The 20,749-nt window shown below is 38.8% G+C and overlaps 2 protein-coding genes across 4 annotated transcripts; one reads left to right on the top strand and one right to left on the bottom strand.

Annotated features, from left to right (window-relative positions):
* Nucleotides 1-7: 7 nt before the first annotated feature.
* LOC129301877 (serine/threonine-protein kinase MPS1) lies at nt 8-5,391 on the bottom strand. 3 transcript variants are annotated; one of them, XM_054940494.1, is made up of 6 exons: nt 5,032-5,391; nt 3,887-4,294; nt 2,684-3,705; nt 1,704-1,904; nt 1,062-1,223; nt 8-786 (listed from the first exon to the last, which is right to left on the bottom strand). In XM_054940494.1, exons 1-6 carry the CDS (start codon nt 5,195-5,197, stop codon nt 220-222), a joined length of 2,526 nt encoding a protein of 841 aa, XP_054796469.1. In that variant the 5' UTR covers nt 5,198-5,391; the 3' UTR covers nt 8-219. The 3 variants fall into 3 exon arrangements, with proteins under 3 accessions (XP_054796469.1, XP_054796470.1, XP_054796471.1); XM_054940495.1 differs by having other exon boundaries at nt 2,684-3,636; nt 5,032-5,390; XM_054940496.1 differs by lacking the exon at nt 5,032-5,391 and having other exon boundaries at nt 3,887-4,068; nt 4,172-4,294.
* A 6,254-nt stretch (nt 5,392-11,645) lies between these two features.
* LOC129303703 (uncharacterized) lies at nt 11,646-13,401 on the top strand. Its single transcript, XM_054943183.1, has 2 exons — nt 11,646-12,468; nt 12,568-13,401. Exons 1-2 carry the CDS (start codon nt 11,802-11,804, stop codon nt 13,197-13,199), a joined length of 1,299 nt encoding a protein of 432 aa, XP_054799158.1. The 5' UTR covers nt 11,646-11,801; the 3' UTR covers nt 13,200-13,401.
* The last annotated feature ends 7,348 nt before the right edge of the window (nt 13,402-20,749 follow it).

The following is a 20,749-nucleotide window of genomic DNA, read 5'->3' as shown; positions in this document are numbered from 1 at the left end:
GAAAAAGAAGAGGAACATCTGCCGGCACTGTCTCACTTTACAAGATTTATACATTGTTCAATCGATTTGATTGCTGCACACATTAATAACCACTAAATAATCAGCACCACATCAAACATGGAAGTAAAGAAAAAATGCATACAATGCAATCCCACGCAACTGTAACAAATAAGAAACCTGAAAAAGATGAAGAGCCTCCGATGAATCTATATTGCTTCTTTATCCGAACTTTAGTCGCTCATGCAGCTGAAGGCAAAGTTCTGACAATTGGGACAGTAGTTTACATTGTTGATCTCGTGAGCTTAGAGAGTGGGGAGTTATTGACTTAAGTGGATCCTCAACCACTTGCTGGAGCTGACAACAGAGCCTTGAAGCATCTGGGTCATCTATACAAGCTTCAGCTATAAATTGCAGCAATTTAAAGCTTTGGTCTTGGGACCGGAAAGGCTTTGGCGGAGTTGGTGGAACGAGAAACGGATGTTGGAGAAGCTGAGGAATTCTCCATCTTTCATTGCGGTCCCATGCTAGACACCTCTTCATGAGATCTAGAAGCCATGGATTTGAAACGGGTTCATACGTAATTTCATGATTTGGATCTGTTATAACTTTGAATTTGGCCCAGAACGTCTTGTACTCCGAAAATGGCGTCCTGCCATATACCATTTGATAGAGAATGCAGCCCAGAGACCAAATATCCGATGGACGGCCACACTTTATGATATTTCCATTTGCATCACTCTCATTGCACAAAAATGCCTCTGGAGACATGTAACTCAGAGTACCCACCTATAGTATTAAGATTTAACTGAATCATTCTCATCAATAACACTGAATCGTAAATTTAGCTTATGATTTATGCATCACATTTAACCATGCAGGGCAATTCTGATTAAAGCATTGCAGCACTTTCCAGAACACAAAATAAAATACAATTTCTCACCCAAGGATAAAAGGCAGCAGTGGCATTCCTCCATAATGGCATAATATAAGAGAAACATCACAACTATAACATGATTTTAAGTAAATGAAATGGAGAGAAGAGAGGTTTCTATAAGCGCCACCTGTGAATCTCGTTGGATATTTGTTGTATCGCTCATTATTGCTTTGGCTATGCCAAAATCAATCAGTTTTAGGGAACCTTTGACAAGAAGAAAGTTAGCTGGTTTGAGGTCAGAATGCACTATACGTTCCTCGTGTATTGTATTGACAGCTTGAAGAATTTGCTGCAAAAGTATCAGCAAAACAGACTCAGCTAAAGTTGGTAGAGCACCGAAACAATACTGGACTATTCAAAACAATAATATCAAGTCTAAGTGCGTACATTCAAAAACTGAAGTCGAAGTTCTTTTCCATTCAGAAAAAAGAAAGGAAGAGATGGGGAGATATATTCATCATGATCATATAACGGAGAAAACAAGCACCAAGCATGTGATACTATTCTTCATGTAAAATATGGTGTGAAAGGATAATTGATTCACTGGTGTCACATGGACTAACCAAGCTGCCCATCCAATTTAGTGTGGAACGTGGTCAAACATTCAGGAAATGACAAGGTCAACATGAAAATAGGCCCACAATTACTTTTACATTTTTCTGAAAAATTTACATGCAAAATTCATATAATTAAATAGAGAAAGCAACCGCATTACCACAGATTCAGATAAAGGAAAAACTAATATTTGGTAATGTTGTAGATTTAACACCTGCCAATAAAATCGAAGCCAATTCTCATCTATAGTCTGGTCGTATCCATCCAGTTCCTTCCACTTCTGAGACAGCATATGAGCCAAATCAATTTCCCCATATTCAAGCACCATGTATATGTATCCATCATCCTTGACTCGGCTGTCTTTATTACTCAAGGAGCCTCTCAGGACTTCATCAAGCAATGTCTTGTCAGTCACCTAAGTACATATTTGGGGTGAAGAAGCATTACGCTACCACATAAAACCGTAACATTTGTAGATTTGAAGCCATAACAAATGTAAAGTAACGACAATCATCATATTCACTGTTCTTGTTATTTCCTTTTGTCACTTCATCATTCCTTCACAAAATAGGCGGCATGCACGGGTGCACGCAATTCATGGGGAAGAAAAGGGACGACAGGGGCAATCAAAACATAATCAAGTCAAGTAAAAAATGAAACAAGGGGAAAAGAGGACAGAGAAATAGGCAAGTATATGTTTAGAAGTTATAACTTTTGGGGCAGAAAAGAGAACAATAAAACTAACACAGTGAGTTCTCTTATAAGTAACATGTTCAACAGATATTTTCTGCGGTTACTTTAGATAAAAATTTCGTAAGAATCAATCCACAGTGAAAGACACATTAGCAGATGTTTAAACCCATGAAAATAGGGAAACCAATCAGGCAACAAAATTTGGTTGGGCAAGTTAACAGATTTAACCATCCTAACCCCTTTCACTCTAGAATAAAGCTCTCCATATGTTGTTCCCAAGTCCTGGATTCCCAGTACTGTTTTGACAAATCAAACATTTGATTGGCATGATAAACTATCCTACTGGTGTTCCAAGCAATCATAAATCCATACAAAGCCAAGCAACCTGAAACTGAACTTCATTCCTCCCAGTTGCAGCATGAAAGCTTGTCAAAGCAAAGAATAGGGATGCAAAGCATAAAATATCATTAAGACCTGCCTCGAACAGAGTAAAGAAAATACCTCATAGTCCACCAGCTGTATAATATTATTTTTACCCTTCAGCCTATTTAGATACTCAATCTCTTGACAGAAACCACATGCAGTGGCATAATCACGACCCTTCAGCTTGATCTTTTTAAGTGCATAGATTGTACAGTCTGATGATATTACTTTGTGTACTTCACTACTTCCTCCACTACCTATCTTCCCAAGCCTTTGATAAAGCTTGCCGTTTACTTTGAAAAACAAATCAGGGTCATAGGCCCTTTTCCGGGTAGTTGTTGTGCCTTTACTACTAACTGCCTTCTCTTGTTTTTCTGACTTAGAGGAGTCCAACTTAACATCCGAAAATGAAGTTCTCGACACTGGAGCCTGAGGTTGTATGTTGGTAACATCTGCAGATTCGTTCCCCTTAGATGTCTTATCATCGCCAGCAATTTTAGAAGCGTTACTTTCCTTTAGCATGCTGCCTTGGTGCTCCTTACATAGGTCACCATCCTTAGATGCTACCCCTGCATTAATGGCAGAACTAGATGCAACTGCTGCTTGATCCACTGACATTTTATCAGTCTCTTTTAGGTGAGTGCTAGATGATTTCACAACTCCTTGAGTCATCGGATGAGAATTAACATTATTTTCCCTCAAAGGTTCTGCTGCCACATGTGAACCGCCTACATGTGAATGAGAATAATGGGTTGTTGAATTCAACATAGGAGCTGAAGACAAATGGACAGATGTTGTTGTAGCACATGAAGGTCCCACTACTGAAGATTGAGTAGCTGGCCGGCTTAAAAAGTTTCTGAATTGCTGCAGATGATCCTGAAGAGCTGTTGTTCTTTTTGCCAACTGGGAGTTTAATCCTCCATCAGATCTCAAACTTAATTCAGACTCTGCCTGCAAAACACTCTGGTGCTTTGGATCTTGATTGAATAAATTAAATTCTTCTGGCTGGGTGCTTGCAGCCCATTCCATTTCTGTCAATGCAAGTGAACCCATATGAGATGATAAGTTCTCCAACTCAGTGGCCATTCCATCATCGGCCCCTGCATGTTGAAAGAAAAGAGAAGAAATATATTGCAGGGGGATAATGACAGGTTTGGGCCATGCCTAACACAGCAATTTTTTGGGGAAAGAAGTTTCGCAATGCTAAGGAAAAACTCGTCAAAATAACTGGTTTCACATGCTACGTGTCAAAAATCTAAAGTAGGAGTTTCACGGAAATACCCTGGGCAGTAGTGTCATTTCCTCCTGAGAACTGGACTTTCTTCTGACCATCTACATTTTGAGATTCCACCGGCAAAGAATGAATGGCATTGGCAACCTTGTCTTTACAATTAGTCATTGCACCTAAATGACATTCTTTTGCATTGAATGAGTTGCATCCTTTGTCAGGTGCATTGTAGCAACTGCCAGAAACAGGAGGTGTGATTAAAGCGTCCTCTTGACCTTCTCTAATCATCGAAATTGAGCTATTTCTATGTGCACATGACTCCTCTGACTGAACCTTACTTAACGATAACTCCTGGGACTTCTTATTCTCCACATCTGAACCAACGTTCAGTGTAGAATTTCTTGACACCTCACGTTGAGGAACCATCATGCGCCGTGGCCTTATATTTGAATGCACTGTACCTGAGAAACTCTCAAAAGAATAAATGAATGAACGAATGCCACGAATATAGCATTCATCTCAAGTCTCGTTTACGGAGGAATTAAACTGGCAAAGAAAGGGGAAAGATGGACTAATTAACATGAGCAACCAACAAATTTGACCCTCGTCCTGTTTGTTAATGGTAGCATCTACATTTAACCGATTTATCAAAGACAAACTACTTCAATTGCGATTTGTGATCTGCTGACTCCAGAGTCTATCCTAAGAAGCAGCTTAATTGAAGTAAATTCTAGTGTTTTGCATTGAAAATTTTACATAGGGCAAACGCCAGAAATTTCGCATGTTGATGAAAAACGGAACGAGTTGACAACTTATTGACTGGGTTGTTAATCGCTGATGAACGCAACATTCCTCCGTTCAACCTTTTCCCACCACTCCCCCGGCGGGAAGAAAAAAACAAAAAGAAAAGAAAAGAAATAAAGGCATACCGCGGCCAAGAGTTTAATATAACAGGAAAATATATGGGCAGTATCTTTTCCCCTACTCACGTTGGAGCCAATAATCATGAAGACACAAAAGACTGACAAGTGCGAACTGTTAAAGTTAAAACCCTAAATTATTACTATCAAAGTCAACAAGGCCTCTGTTATGTTAAGTAAAAGGCATATATTTTCAGATTCATTACACATTTTAACTTACAAACAATGAGCCAATACGATTAATAGATACAGCATCAAAGATGGAGCAAGAAAGCTACCGAGAGGACGATGACGCTTGAAGGCGGCTTGAACATGCCGGAGGAAGTCCGGCGGGGAGGAAGAAGAGAGGGACGATGAGGAAGACGATGTAGTATCGGGATTGATTGGACGGATCAGGTTCTTCGCAGTTGGAGGCGAGACCGGAAGGTTAGCCTTCCCATCCATGGAGTAATCTCCACGGCATTTCTATCAGAGAAAAAGCCCCAGGATGGGAGTACAGAGAGCGATCACTTAGCTAGAAGACGTTCTATTGAGAAAGTCCATTGACGATTTGAAGAATTCCATTACCAGGAAATTGTCGAGCGCTTCCTTCCGGGGTCGAAGACGGACAGGCACATCTTTTTGAAATGCCCCGTTTGGCGGTAATGCCCAATGTAGTGGGTTCACACGGGCTTCATTTCTAAAATCGAGCCCTTGCAGTCCTTCAGTCTACATCCCATTAGTAAAATATCATTTCTATGAAGGGCCGTGAGGCATATAGGGCCCGATCCAATTGGGATATATGGGCTTTCTGTTTGGTGAGCGCTTCGTTTTTGTTCTCAACTAAATCTAGGAATTAGGATGCAACTACTATTTGGTTTGGGCCAGGCCACATTGGCGACGAATGGATTATATTCAAGTGACATGCACTTTCCAGTAAAAAGAATGTCATTCTCTAGTTTGGAGTATAGCAGAAGCATATTACTATGTCTGCAATAAGAGAAGTTTTGAAATTAAAAGAAAATTGCCTGGTTAAATTCAGTAACCTGGCTCCAATATATCCTCGTGTTGAAATTTATTTAATCAATCCTCCGAGTCTTCTACCCGACTTGGTGAAAGACATGTGACAACGTGTCCTCGCCCTCTGATCAAACAGTACAACATTAAAAGTTCTAACAAAATTTGCTACACTGCATCACCTCCGATCTGCTACACCCACCAACATATTCACAACATGAAATATTTCAATCATAAACAAGAGCCATGCCCAAAATACCCCTTCATTCACACCCACGATCTCGTCACAAAATAAGATTTCACGATCGAAATCATTCTCAATAACATAACTTCATTATATATGTCCGTGTTGTCTGTGTCATTTCCACGTCTGAAGTTTTAACTTCCAAACGTCAACAAATTCCCACTCGCCGTGGTCCAACTTCAATTCATAAATTATAAAATACTTGACCCAACCCCCCATGCATCACATGGGACTTGGGAGTGAAGTCTTAGCTCTGTATAACATCATCGGACCCACATCAAGATTGAGGATTTCACAAGTTAACAGGCCCGTTTACGTACGCTGCTATCTTCCCAAGTCTTGCCATATGCTAGCATTAGTACTTCGAGAGAGACAGGGGGAGGGACAATAGATACAGGTACGTTATCGCTTAATTTGTTATTGTTAGTTGGTATGTTACCTTGTCCGTGCCGGGAACAAGGACGATTAATTTTCTTCTCCTCGCAGCTACGTCTGTCGTTTAATAAGGTTCTCATGTTTTGTCCTGCCCATGGTTCTCGCTTTTCCTAGCTATCTCTAAATCAGCTGTGCTGTAATGTATGTCCATTGCCGGTGCATATTTGATTATTTTAGTATCGTCGAACAATAGTACAGGGCAGTTGTCCAGAAAAAATAAAGCCACTATACAAGGAAATTAATTTTACAGATGTAATTATCTTATTCTCATTGTCCCACTAAAAGAAGTGAAGATAAAAGACGAGCGAAACCGGCAGCTTTTTTTTTAAGGAGTGAAATAAAAGACTTTCGTTCTCTCAGTGAAAAGTGAGAGTGACAGGCTCATTGAGCAATAAGCAAAATCGAAAGCATTGCCATTGCCACCTGTTAATAAAAAAAGTACTTATATTCTCAGTTCAAAACGGAGGCTCTTTACACTTTCACCCAACGGTTCAAAATCTCTGTTTCCATATCCATATCCATACCACTCACACAATCTCTCATCAACAGCGGCTATTGCTCATGCTCTTCCTGTTCAACGCGTTTGTTCACATTTGCAATCGAACTGCAGCTTGGGAAAGGGATAAGAGGGGGTTAATTAGCGGCAAACAAAAATTCCAAACCATCAGAGGGAAATGGATGGTTCCAGTTTTATTTACTACTAATATGTTAATTAAAGGACGGGACTTTATTCGGGAGCATATGGGGTGGCATGATTTTGAGGCAAAAGGAATCAAGGTAAGCAGCTTTTCTTGATAGCAGGCACCATTATGGGGTAATTAGTGGAGTGCCTTGCAAATGGTGAAATGCACTTAGCCCCAAAAAAGCCCACCTTGGTCTAAGAATAACGACAACCCCGATTAATTGTCTGACTTCCTCCACCATAAATTGATGCCGGACAAAAGGAACTAGTTAGTACACGTCAACTATATTGTATTAACCCCACGTTTTTTAATGTCATGTGCGACATCGAAAACTTTAGTCTTTTGTAAAGAAGAACATAAACAATGACTCGCCCAGTGAAATCGTATTAATTTATCAATCTTCTGGATCTGTCAAGATATGCCCCATGTAAGTGACTGTGTCATTCTGATGGAATGGATTATTTTTATAAATTAAATACTTCCGTTAAATATGCATCCCATTCGATCCAAAAAAAGCATACTCATGCAAACTTCAAATTAGACACCACCGTTGAATATGACATGATGCCATTGTTGAATCTAACTCGACGTGTTTGATGCAGTCACGGTGTCTATTACGAAGAAGAGTCCTCAAATATACAACAACAACAACAACAAGCCTTTATCCCACTAGGTGGGATCGGCTACATGGATTGCAAGACGCCATTGTGCTCTATCATTTATTAAGCTTTTAGAAATATTATTAATTAAGAGATCACGTTCAACAACTTCCAAGAGTGTTCTCTTAGGCCTTCCTCTACCTCTCTTAATCGGACTCAAAGTTATATGTTCCACTCTTCTCACTGGTGCCTCCCTTGGTCTTCTTTGTACATGCCCAAACCATCTCAACCGATTTTCTACCATTTTTTCCTCAATAGGTGCCACCCTCACTTTTTCACGTATGTGCTCATTTCGAATTTTATCTTTACGTGTATGTCCGCACATCCATCGTAACATTCTCATCTCTGCTACTCCAACTTTATGCTCTTGCTGTCCCGTTAGAGCCCAGCATTCACTACTATATAACATTGCCGGTCTGATAGTAGTACGATAAAACTTTCCTTTAAGTTTATTAGGCACCTTACGGTCACAAATAACTCCTTTAGCTTTTCTCCAATTAAACCACCCAGCTTGAATTCTATGTGAAATATCTCCACTGATTTCGCCATCATTTTGGATAATGGCTCCCAAATATCTAAACTTTTCCACTTGAGGTATAATTTGATCTCCCAATTTCACTTCCAAATTATTTTCGAATAGTCCTTTATCAAATTTACAATATAAATATTCCGTCTTACTTCTACTCAGACGAAAACCTTTCGACTCCAATGTCCTCCTCCATAACTCAAGTTTGCAATTAACCTCTTCTCTTGTCTCTGCTATAAGAACTATATCATCCGCGAAGAGCATACATTTCGGGATTTCCTCTTGAATATGTTCCGTCAAAATATTTAAAATCAAGTTGAACAAATAAGGACTCAGAGATGATCCCTGATGTAGCCCAATCTTTATAGGAAAATCCTTTGTTTGACCACTAGGCGTTCTTATACTAGTTTTTACCCCCTCATACATATCTTGTATGGCTTTAATATAAGCAATCCGTACTCCCTTTTTTTCCAACGCTTTCCAAAGCACTTCTCTTGGTATACGGTCATAAGCTTTTTCCAAATCAATAAAAACCATGTGTAGATCTTTATCTTTACAACGATACTTTTCCATTAATCCCCTTAGTAGATAAATCGCCTCTGTAGTTGATCTACCTGGCATAAAACCAAATTGATTCTCAGAAATACTTGTCTTCAATCTCAACCTGTGCTCAATTACTTTCTCCCACAATTTCATTGTGTGGCTCATGAGTATAATCCCTCTATAGTTAGTACAATTCTGAATATCTCCTTTATTTTTATAAATAGGAATTAATGTACTTCTCCTCCACTCATCAGGCATTTTCTTGGACCGTAAAATCACATTAAATAACTTAGTTAACCATCTCACCCCTTCTTCACCTAAACATTTCCACGCTTCGATAGATATACAATCAGGTCCGTTAGCTCTACCATTTGCCATTTTCTTAAGAGCTTCCTTTACCTCCTTATCACGTATTTTTCGATAGAATGACAAATTTTGTTCTCCTTCACCAGTTACTAAATCCTCCAAGTTACTAGATGAATCCTCTCCATCATTGAAAAGTTTAGAAAAATAAGTCTCCCATCTATTTTTAATTTCATCATCTGTAACTAAAATTCTTCCCTCTTCATCCTTAATACACCTTACCTGTTCTAGATCTCTTGATTTTCTTTCCCTACTCTTGGCAATCTTATAAATATTTTGCTCTCCTTCCTTCGTCTCAAGGTTCTTATAAAATTCTTCAAAAGCTTTAGAATGAGCTTCACCCACAGCTCTCTTAGTTTCCTTCTTAGCCATACGGTACCTCTCCCAATTTTCCTCATTGTTACACAAATGTATGGCTTTAAAACAGTTCTTCTTATACTTGATTTTGTCCTGTACACTATTATTCCACCACCAAGACTCCTTATCTCTCGGACCAGGACCTTTCGATTCTCCCAAAACTACTTTTGCAACCTCCCGTATCTTTTTAGCCATATCCTCCCATATGATGTTAGCACTTCCCTGAGAATCCCAAATTCCTTTATCCAAAAGATTTCGCTTGAAAATATCTTGCTTCTCACCTTTTAATTGCCACCACCTAATCCTTGGTGTTACTACTTGTCGACGTTTTTGAATTTTACTCATAATACACACATCAAGGACTAGGACCCTATGTTGTGTCGTTACAGCATCTCCAGGGATCACCTTACAATTTTTACAAAGTTTTCTATCTGTGTTCCTAACCAAAAGAAAATCAATCTGCGACCTTGAGGCTCCACTTTTGTAGGTGATGAGATGCTCATCTCTCTTCTTGAAACAAGTATTGGCAATCTTAAAATCATACGCCAATGAGAAATCAAGAAGAGTTTGCCCTTCATTGTTTAGCTCTCCAAAACCAAAACCACCATGCACCCTCGCATACTGACCAGCTTCCCTCCCGACATGCCCATTAAAGTCTCCTCCAATAAAAATATTTTCACTCTGTGGTATGTGTCGAATCAACCCCTCCAGATCCTCCCAAAATAATTCCTTAAGACTGGCTTCTGTCCCGACTTGCGGCGCATAAGCGCTAACAATATTAACAGTCTCACGTCCAATTATCATTTTTAAAGAAATAATTCTGTCTCCAATTCTGCTAACTTCTACAACGTTCTTCTTCCACTCCTTATCTATAATGATGCCTACTCCATTGCGTGCACTTACTTTTCCTGTATACCAAAGTTTGAAACCTTGAATATCCTTAGCTTCTTCTCCATGCCATTTTGTTTCTTGCAAGCAAAGGATATTGATTTTCCTTTGAATCATAACCCCTACAACCTCTACAGATTTACAATTTAATGTCCCAATATTCCAAGTACCAAATCTAATTTTGCTCTTATGGACTAACTTCTTTAGCCGCGTGCGTCCAGAATGACGCGGTAGCCCTTGCTCATTTAACACTACATCCTGGCGCCGATGCAGCGGCTCTAACTCACTTATCACTGTACTCGAGCCATGCAGCGCGTTACTTACGGGCAACGACCTAGCATTAACATTATAACGTCTATTGTCCATGTTCATGATAGATTCAACAAATTTTTACATTGGCTGTTGATGGCCTAACACAACCCTCCTCCTTTACCCCGGCTTGGGACCGGCTATAAACATAGGCGGAGTTAAGAGTCCTCAAATATAATTGCTTCAATATCAATATCCTTAAAAAGGAACAGGCTTCAAAATCCTCATGATTATTCAGCATGCCAGATGATCCATCAGGCAATATGTTCAGGAATTGATTACACGCTAATGGTAGAGATATTATTGCTGACACCATGACAGTTCCCCCCCCCCCCCTTTGTTTCTGTTTTTATTTTGGGCAATTATATTTATATGGTGAAAATTACTTTACTGTTAGCAGACAACAGATAGAAGTTCTAGAGGGACTAGCCGCAGGTGCAGGACAATACCCATGAACCTGTCATCTATAATGACTCTTTTAAAAATAAACCGAACTATCTATATCCATACTAATCTAAAATCCAATCCAAAATGACTTTTTTTTTTTTCAAGTCAAAATTTGAGCACTAAGCCACTAGCATGAGCCCTTTATGAAAGACAGCATGCCTAGTAGATATCCCTGATTATTTTAAGTTTGCAGTGTTCGGGATTTCTTTTTGTTAGCTTCTCCCTGATATTGACAAATACCAATCTCAAAATTAGTTTGCAGCATCAGAGTAAAAAGGGGAACCAAAAAATGCGGGACCTGTAGTAGGCCATATCTCTTTAATTCCCTACAAATTAAAAATAGAACCCTTCCCCACCAGGCCATCACATCTTGAGAAATCAACGGTCAGATTCTGATCATAGGACACATCTCACCCGGAGCAAGCACTGCTGCGAGTTTCTGAAAGTTTATAGATATCAATTCACTATCACATTCTGCTACATCAGAGAGCCCTGCTTCCTGCTACTGCAAGCCCCCCCATGACCTGAGCTTTTGGAATTAAACCCAGTATCCACCAGCTATAATTGTTTGGCCCTGGCAACTTTCATCTTTATTACAATGAGCAAATCTAGGGTCCACAAGAAACTCACCAAGCAAGCCATTGCCGATCAGAACCAAAAGCCGCAGAAATCAGAGAAACAACCGTCTTGGGTGGTGGTGAGAGGCCTATTGACCTGTAGAAACGTTCAAACCCAGCAGCAGCAGAAGCAGTCGCAACAGATTCCTGAAGGGAAACAACAGCCGAAGAAGAAACAAGAACAGCGAAAGTTGCAAGAAGAAAGAGTCCCAGAAGATCAGAACGGCAAGAAGTGCAAGAAGATGAAATGTTCAGGCTCGCTTTGTAATAACACCAATATCATGGCTAGGCCTGAAACGGGATGCCCTGATGCCCACAACAAAAAGGCCTCACTGTCTGCATGTAGCGGCAGCAACAATGATGCTTCAAGCAGATCCATGAAAGCTCCTCCTCGAGAACCAAACACCGCTGTTTTAGCATCTTCTTCTTCATTGTCAGCATCTTCTAGTTCTTCTGTTAGCGGGTCTTTCAAGGGAATGCCCTTCAGGAGACTCTCTGGTTGTTACGAGTGCCGAATGGTGGTTGACCCTGTTCTGGGTTTCACCAGAGACCCTTCTCTCCGGAGTAGCATTTGCTCATGCCCAGATTGTGGTGAGATCTTCATGAAAGCTGAAAGCTTGGAGCTTCATCAGGCTGTTAAACATGCAGGTAAATCCAATTCAAACACCAATTATTATTCACAAGAAGCTGTTGATTTTTATCTTTGGACATCTATTTCAAATTTATTTCTCCTGTTAAAAATTTCAGTGTCGGAACTGGGTCCCGAAGATACAAGCAAGAATATAGTAGAAATCATATTCCATTCAAGCTGGCTAAAGAAACAGTCCCCAGTCTGCAAAATAGATCGCATCCTTAAAGTCCACAACAACCAGAAGACGATTTCCAGATTTGAAGAATATAGAGACACCATAAAAGCCAAAGCCACAAAGCTCCCCAAGAAACACCCACGTTGCATAGCAGATGGCAACGAGCTGCTCAGGTTTCACGCAACCACCTTCGTCTGCTCTCTGGGCCTAAACGGTTCGTCTAACCTCTGTAACTCAATGCCTCAGTGCAACGTTTGCAACATAATAAAGAACGGATTCAAGGTCGCCGTAGAAACGAACGGAGGAAACGACGGGACGGGAATATTGACGACGGCGACTAGCGGGAAGGCACACGACAAAGCTGTGGTTTCCGCGGACGAGAACAACGACATTAGGGCGATGCTGGTTTGTCGGGTAATAGCTGGCAGGGTGAAGAAGAATGTGGAAGGAAGCATGGAGGAGTATGATTCCATGGGAGGGGGTGTCGGGGCGTACTCTAACTTGGACGAGTTGTATGTGTTCAATCCAAGAGCTATATTGCCTTGTTTTGTTGTGATCTACAGAGGATTTTGATGCGCCCTGTCGGGCTAGGGGTTTAGCTTTTTTCTTGAAATGAATAATGTGTGTTCATTTCTGTGCCCATCTTGTTAAATCACGGCAATATGGCTATTATTTGTCATGGGAAAATATGGGTTCATTTGTGTATTCTTCCCAATCGGTGTTATAGATTTGGCCCTAGAATCGAATTGTATATTAGTGTTTGCCCTTTCATTTTCGTCCTGCGCGTACGTGTCTCTTTTGCAGCGGTCAAAGTTGTTTTCGTTGAGATATCATCTTCGATCGGATACAGTACAATCTATAGCCATTGTGTTTCATTTCTTTTTTATATGGAAAGAAATATCTTGTCCCCCATAAGAACTAATGTCAAGTGCCATCAACTGGGAATTGTCAAATCCAATCCGTAGCTAATTTCTACCTTTTCTGGCTAGATTTGTGAATAAGTCAGTCGAGTAGAAACTTCAAGCATATCTTGCCTGATTTTAACATCTAACCTCGATGTTTCAAAGAAGACGAGTAATTTTGAAAGGAGAAAGACAATCTCTCACTCTACATTGACAGCAAAACAGTTCTTCAATGAGCAGAAATCTGAATACCAGCATAATTATTGCAAGCATAGTGACTGTGAAAGGAAACAGAGTTTACGAAATGTTTTGGATGGCACTAAGTTTTGGAAAACAATCAGCAGCAGAAGCAGGGAAGCAAAAGTGGCGAATGTAGATAAAAAGAGGCCCCGCTTAGCCACGATACAGTGGATTGACCATTTAACCTCCTTTGTATTCTTGGCTGAGAAACATGGCGCCAAAAGAATGCGCAAAAAGAATTTGGGCGTGGAATTTTGTGTGCAGCTTTTGCAGTATGCTAGTTATTGAAAACGGTGAAGGAATCAGAACTTGACAACGCATGCGTCGTGCCTGTGAAGAAACAAAAAGAGAAGGCCGTAGCAAGTCAGAATGAGGACCGATTCGGGAGACCAGAACGCAGTGGATGCAATGATTGAGAAGGAATCGAAAGCACGAGAAAGAGTTCTTCTTTAGATGAGGATGACACAGACTAAACGGTAAATTAAACAACCATAACAGCATGCATGTTGGAGACCTTGCACAGCAAAGAGTTAGCCGTAAGCAACAATTAACATGCATAACACATTTAATAAAATTAATAAAACAATAATAAATATAAAAACGAGATATATATCCTGTATAGTTGTGTTACTTGTAGCTGGGGACCATATTACGTCTTCTGCACATGAGGTATGGAAGGATTTAAGGAACGGGAACTTTGCTTGGACGGGAAGAACTAAGCACACGATTTAATTTCCGAAAGATATAATGTTTGTCCTAGAATTTTTTTCCAGGGGTTCGTAAAGACTAAAGAGAGAAAAAGCCAAAGCACCTAAACCCAGTGCAGCACAGGAAGCAACTAAACACAACCCAGCCACGACGTCTTTATCTGACATCCTTTCAAACAACCCTAGTGCATTGTCGATATCACCCTGTTTTGCATATAGATCGATACGAATGCTTCCAGCAACACAGTCTTACTCGCAGCCAAAAGTTATTACCAAACCATGCACATGAGACGTCATCGTCTCAAATTCTTGAAGTAGATGTAGATCTTTAAAGCGATATTGAAAGCATGGGAATCAAATTGTGCCTCAGAATGATGAATCAGATTGAGAGAATTTGCATAATCTTCGTTGACAACATACCCAGAAAACAAAGCATGGTATTGATCAAATATCTTGATTGCTTCATTTAAAAACTAAAAATTTGAATACTTGTCAAACAATGTTAATATGTTGTAAATGCTAGACTCAAAACCAGACTTAGTAACATAACAGTGAATCTGTCTTCTCGTGATTAAATCGTTAAGACAGCCACCAAGTTCACATCTCTCATTCAAGGAAAAAAATATATCATAGTTGTAAAAGCTGCAACATTTTCTCAAGCATACAAAATGGAAAGCCTAAAGTTTCCAAAAACATAATGATTGTTCCCAATCCATGGAAGGCTGATAGATGTCAAAAGTGTAATTGATGTGTTGACCACGAAAGATCAATTTTTTAATTCATTGTTTAATCATAAATGCTATTCACACCCCAGTACATTCTTATCACCTCAATTAGCGTGTCCTTGTATTATATAGAGTAAGAAAAATAAGTCACGTATGAACACGGTGGTTAAGTATAGAATTTTTTTTCTTCTTCCTGCTTTTTTTTTTTTTTGTTGGATATAAACGAGGGCACATAAACAAAACAAGAAGGGATTGAGGTCCCATGCACTCCTTTTCCAAGGTCCTTTAAGATGGAAAGGAACAACATCAAGGAGAGACAAGCTATTAAGCCCATCTTTGGCCAGTCTATCTGCCACACTATTCTGGTCCCTTGTAACATAATTAACTCGAACAACCCAATCACACTGCAGCAAAGAGAGAACTTGAATTAGTAGTAGGCTACAATTCCCAGCCCTTGAGCTATTATTCAAGTTGTCCACCCCCGACTTTAGCATCAAATTCTACAATGATTTTTCCGAATCCCGTATCCCGAGCAAGGCTCAACCTCCTATAAAATAGCCCACTCCTTTGCCATATGCGCATCAGCATGACCCAAGTTATGTGTAAACCCAACGATTCAGACACCATCCTCATTTTTAATAATGCCACCACATCTAGCCATACCAATAACTGTCGATACTGCACCATCGACATTAACTTTAATCCAATGGCTTGGAAGCTTTGCCATATAAGTAGATCGGGCTGCGGTTTCCTCAGTACAGCTACCAGTTTTTGACATGGTGAAATGTTGCCAAATATTTCTAATTACAGATGCAGGTTCAGCTGGTTTAGTAAAATCATCGTTAAAGATAAAACAATTTCTCCAGAGCCATAGCTTCCAGATAGTAACACCCTAAATCAAATCCCATTGTAGTAAAGTCGTTGTCCAAGTTTCCTATGCAGATTCATAGAGAATCAATCCTTTAAAGATGCAGAAAAGAAAATGGTGTGGTAACTAGGTTCAAGAAGCTGCAACCTTGCATATGAACAATCTTGTAATATATGTAGTACATTCTTTGACATAAAGTAGAACATCGTGCCCACTTACCTCGCCATTCATTAGTCGGCAATCTACTTTGAACAGCTAACCATATGAAGGCCTGAATTCTTTCTGCTCCTTGCCACCTCCATATAGTTTTATATATAGAATCATACAGATTCTCAGGGTTGAACTCAATTGAAAAATAAGCACTTTCAATAGAGAAGCACCTACTATGATTAGCATTCCATACCATGATATCATGACCCACACCATCCATTGGTGGTAAAATCGCGATTAGCTTTTGAATTGTATCTGTAGGTAGGACTTGAAAAATATGAACAAAGTCCCATTTGCCATAGGCAACCCATTTGACCACCGTACTCTGGTCCTCTTCGACGGTTAAAGGCCGTAAACAGAACTCTTTTAGCCTTTTGTCTAGTAGTAGCCAAAGATCATGAAAGAATCAAACATGTTGCCCACTCCATATCTGCCACCTTGTTCCCTTCTCAGTGATATCATGTTGGCAGATGAATTTCCAAAGTGAAGAATTAGCTGTGTGTGCCTTGAGGAGATAGTCTTCTTGGCGCATCGTATATTTCTTGGTTAACACATCCAACCACAACCCATTGTCACCACTAATTAACTTCCACGCCAACTCTGCCCCACACGCACGATTAACCAAAGTTATTTTCTTAATACCAAGTCCCCTGTAAGTCTTAGGCATCGTAATCCTATCCCAGCTAACCAAATGGTACCCATGCCTCACACTCCCATCACCCTAAATGAAGTTGCGTTGTAATCTCTCTATTTCATTGCAGGTACTTGTAGGCATCCTAGCCACTTGCGTCGGATACAGCGGAATGGTGCTTAACATAGACTTAGCCAAGGTTATTCTCCTTACAAAGGACAAGCAATTTGGTTTCCAGTTCGAGAGCTCGGCCTTGACTCGGTCCATAATGTACTGAAACTTTTCCTTTGTCTTCTTACATTTGGATAAAGGAAAACCTAAGTATCGCCCAATTTCACTATTAGTCTTCATCCCTGTTATGCTTTTAATTATTGCTCTCAGTGCGGCAACAACATTAAGGGAAAAGAACATTGAAGATTTTTCAACACTGACTTTTTGCCCTGACGCCCAGTGCACGGAATTCATTGGGCAGGTCATCATAGTTTGTGCTTGTGCCTTAATAGCTTCTCCAAAAAGTAATAAATCGTCAGCAAACTTCAAGTGAGATATTGATGGCCCAGTTTTAGTAACATGGAACAGCTTCCAGCATCCACTATTAACAGCATCAGATATCAAACGAGATGACCTGTCCATGCAAAGAACCAAAAAAGTAAGAAAATAGGATCACCTTGTCTAAGATCCCTGCAAGGGTGAAAATAATCAGACAGTATATATATTTTTCTTTTGTTGACAGAGAAACGTTTTGTTTGTTTTTCTACTGTGGGGGTTTTGATGGACAGATCTAATTTTGTAACTAAAGCCCAACTCATGCCCTTGCATTGTCAGTAGAATCTGATTGTTTTTGTTGGGCTGGACTTCAGCTTTATGCAAAGATTGAGCCCTTTCAGGGGCCAAGTTGCCATAGCCCTTCAAAACTTTTTGGTTTTGGAGTTCGGAGTTCGGAGCGTGTGTTCTACTTTTTCAGGTGGTTAATGCTTCTATTCGCACGCGCGCACAAAATAATTGCTGAAAGTTTGATTTTTTTAAAAAAAAAAGAAAGAAATTGTTTATAAACATAAATAAATCTTTCCACTCAAAAGGGGCACGCATTTATAAAGTATACATATAAAAATGAAATAGATCATAATTACACTTTTAAAAGACAATCATACAAAAACTTACTCTTCAATAAAATTCTACTCAACATTATTATCACAATTTACACTCCATTTCCGCACATGTATCTCAAAATGATTCAATTATTTTAATGAAAAAAATTTTCATGTGCCTCAAATGCAAAAGTGTGTATTTAGAAACTTGGGTCTTGGTCAAATCAGTGTGATGGGAACAATTTTATCTTAAAAGCTACGAGAACTTGTTTTTGCTGAGCTTTCAGATATAATCTAGATATAGTATGGTGACAATTTTTCTCACCCTAATACACATGAATTTCCTATTTTATTTATGTATATAAAACATTCTTAACTATTCAATATTTGGAAATTATTTCCTTCTTGCTCATGGACTTCTTTTTAAGGGGCAGATCAAATGATATTACACGATTAATGAATAGCAGTCACACAAACAAAAGAGGTGGAGAAGTTGAAGTGTGGCCACCAGAAACTCAAGTCAAAGTGGGGCACTTCATGGCTTTTAAACACATGTTTTTCTTCATGATGAGTCCGATCTGTTCTATCTCCAAAGGCTAAAACAAGTCAGTGATAGTCCCATGTACCTCTCCATATAATGAGTGGGGTAGAGAATGTCATCTTGCCATCGAGACCAAACTTATTTGAACTAGTACGACTCATCATTTAATTTCATTCTTCATTTATAAATCTCTCACACTAAAGTCAACTCTTCACTTGTGAGTTGTAATATCTATTATATCCCTAAAAGAGATGCTTCATTTGGCTCTCATGATTTCACTAATTGTGTAACTATGGAGTTCATATAGCTTAGTATTCTAACATTTTGAAGATATTCTTAAGATTTCAACTTCAGATGCTTAGTTGTCAATACTTCAGTAACTAGGAAATATTTTAGCATCACTAGAACAACTTGAACATAAAATAGACACTTTTAGGATTAGCATCACATTATTGTTAATCTATCACATGTGACAAGAACAATTTAATTTATAGAACAAATAACACAAACAATATATAACAAGGTTGATATATACTGTGACTGAATAATTAATCTCATTTTTTTGGCACTGGGCTTGATGAACTGGTTGATATTAGGCAATACTCATCTGATCCCATGCTCATCTCAACGGATACTAGAGTTGAGAAAATGAATAGGTCCGATCCTTAAGGTTCAGGCCCTTAAATCTATTTTTTAAAAAATGATCAATTTTTAAAGCCCAACCCTTATTTGAAGGGCTCATGACCGAGCTTGTAAGCCCGTTTTATTTTAAAAAAATAAATAAATACAAATAAAGATATAGAATGTTAATCAAGTTTTAAAATGAAGATTAAAATTTTTAATCCAGATCAACTTTATTAAATCTAATAAATACAAAAACTTATATATCATAGAGTATAACATTAATCAAAATCAAGAAATAGACTTTACAAAGTAATCGTATTTAATAAATTAATAAAAAATTTGTCAATATTGTGTTAAAGTAAATGGAAAAGGAACCAATATTAATTATTTTGATAACACAATACTTAAAAAAGTATCAATTTTTTGGAGAACAGGCTTAAAGGGTTGTTTAAGCTCAAGCCCTTTTTTTAGGGCCTGTCAAAATTGTGCCTAAAAGCCTAATTTTTTTAAAAAACTATCAATTTTTTAAACTTAATTTTTTATTTAAATAGGAGCTCCAAATCTAGCTCTTATTCTCAATTCTATCATACACTACTTAGAAGCTTCATATCTCTTTTTGGCCGGAGGCAGGCGTGTGTCTCGGAATCAAACCTACAAAATCTAAAACTATATCTTCGCTTTCTTTTCCTTCATCTTCTTTTTTTTTTGGGGTATTACAACTTGGGCATGCTAAAACTAGATGATCATTCATTCAGATCATCTATAAAGGAATTCGTTATAAAATATTCGAGCCCACAAATTCTATAATTAATTAATTACCTTATTTTTCTTTTTTAAAGAGAATATGATTACCTTATTGCGCATTCAATAAAATAAAAAAGAGATGCTCAATTGCAGACTTTTTTTTTTCTTACTTTACACGAGGCTCTTGGCATCATTATTAGCACACAAAAAACATTAATCAACATTAAGCGATTAAAATAGATTTTATCGATGAAAGTTTTAAAAGAGAGATGATCTTGTTAAGATTTTTTTGTAAAGCCAGTTGGATCACGTGTAGGACTAATCATAATTAGCACCGAGTCCCCTCTCAAAAGCAGTCAGTCCCACACAGCATCCAAGCTTGGCTCCCCCTAACCTGACTCATACCCAAATTTGTAACCTCTCACTCACTCTCACTTTTTCTCTATCTACCCTACATTCATGATCAATCAGTATGGATGGGCTCTTTCTGATAATGGGCCATGGCGGGCCACCCGATCATGCAACGTTGCTATCTCGACCTCGTTGAAGCCCACGACAATGTTCGGTCTCGTTCGTTGGATATCCAATATCTGAATCAGACACCTAATAAAGCTACAAATAAAACTCCTTATATAGCTATGAAAAAAACTCCTTAAATTATGTAAAGCAAGGGGTATTCAGTGAATCGCTCAAAAGAAGTTATATCAGGTAAGAGAAACCACGTAAGAGTTAAGACGGGGAAGTAGAAGTGGAGAACTTAAGAAGCACTTTCTTCTGTCTATATTTAAGCACTTAGTCCAATGTTTTCATTCCCCTCCAGTACCTGAACTCACAAGTCATAAG

The sequence above is a fragment of the Prosopis cineraria genome, unplaced genomic scaffold (assembly GCF_029017545.1).
Source record: "Prosopis cineraria cultivar Desert tree isolate PC_DT_omini unplaced genomic scaffold, ASM2901754v1 PC2, whole genome shotgun sequence".
NCBI classification, from domain to species: Eukaryota; Viridiplantae; Streptophyta; class Magnoliopsida; order Fabales; family Fabaceae; genus Prosopis; species Prosopis cineraria.
The sequence above is the reverse complement of the archived record's forward strand: the minus strand, read 5'-3'. Positions and strand labels throughout refer to the sequence as shown.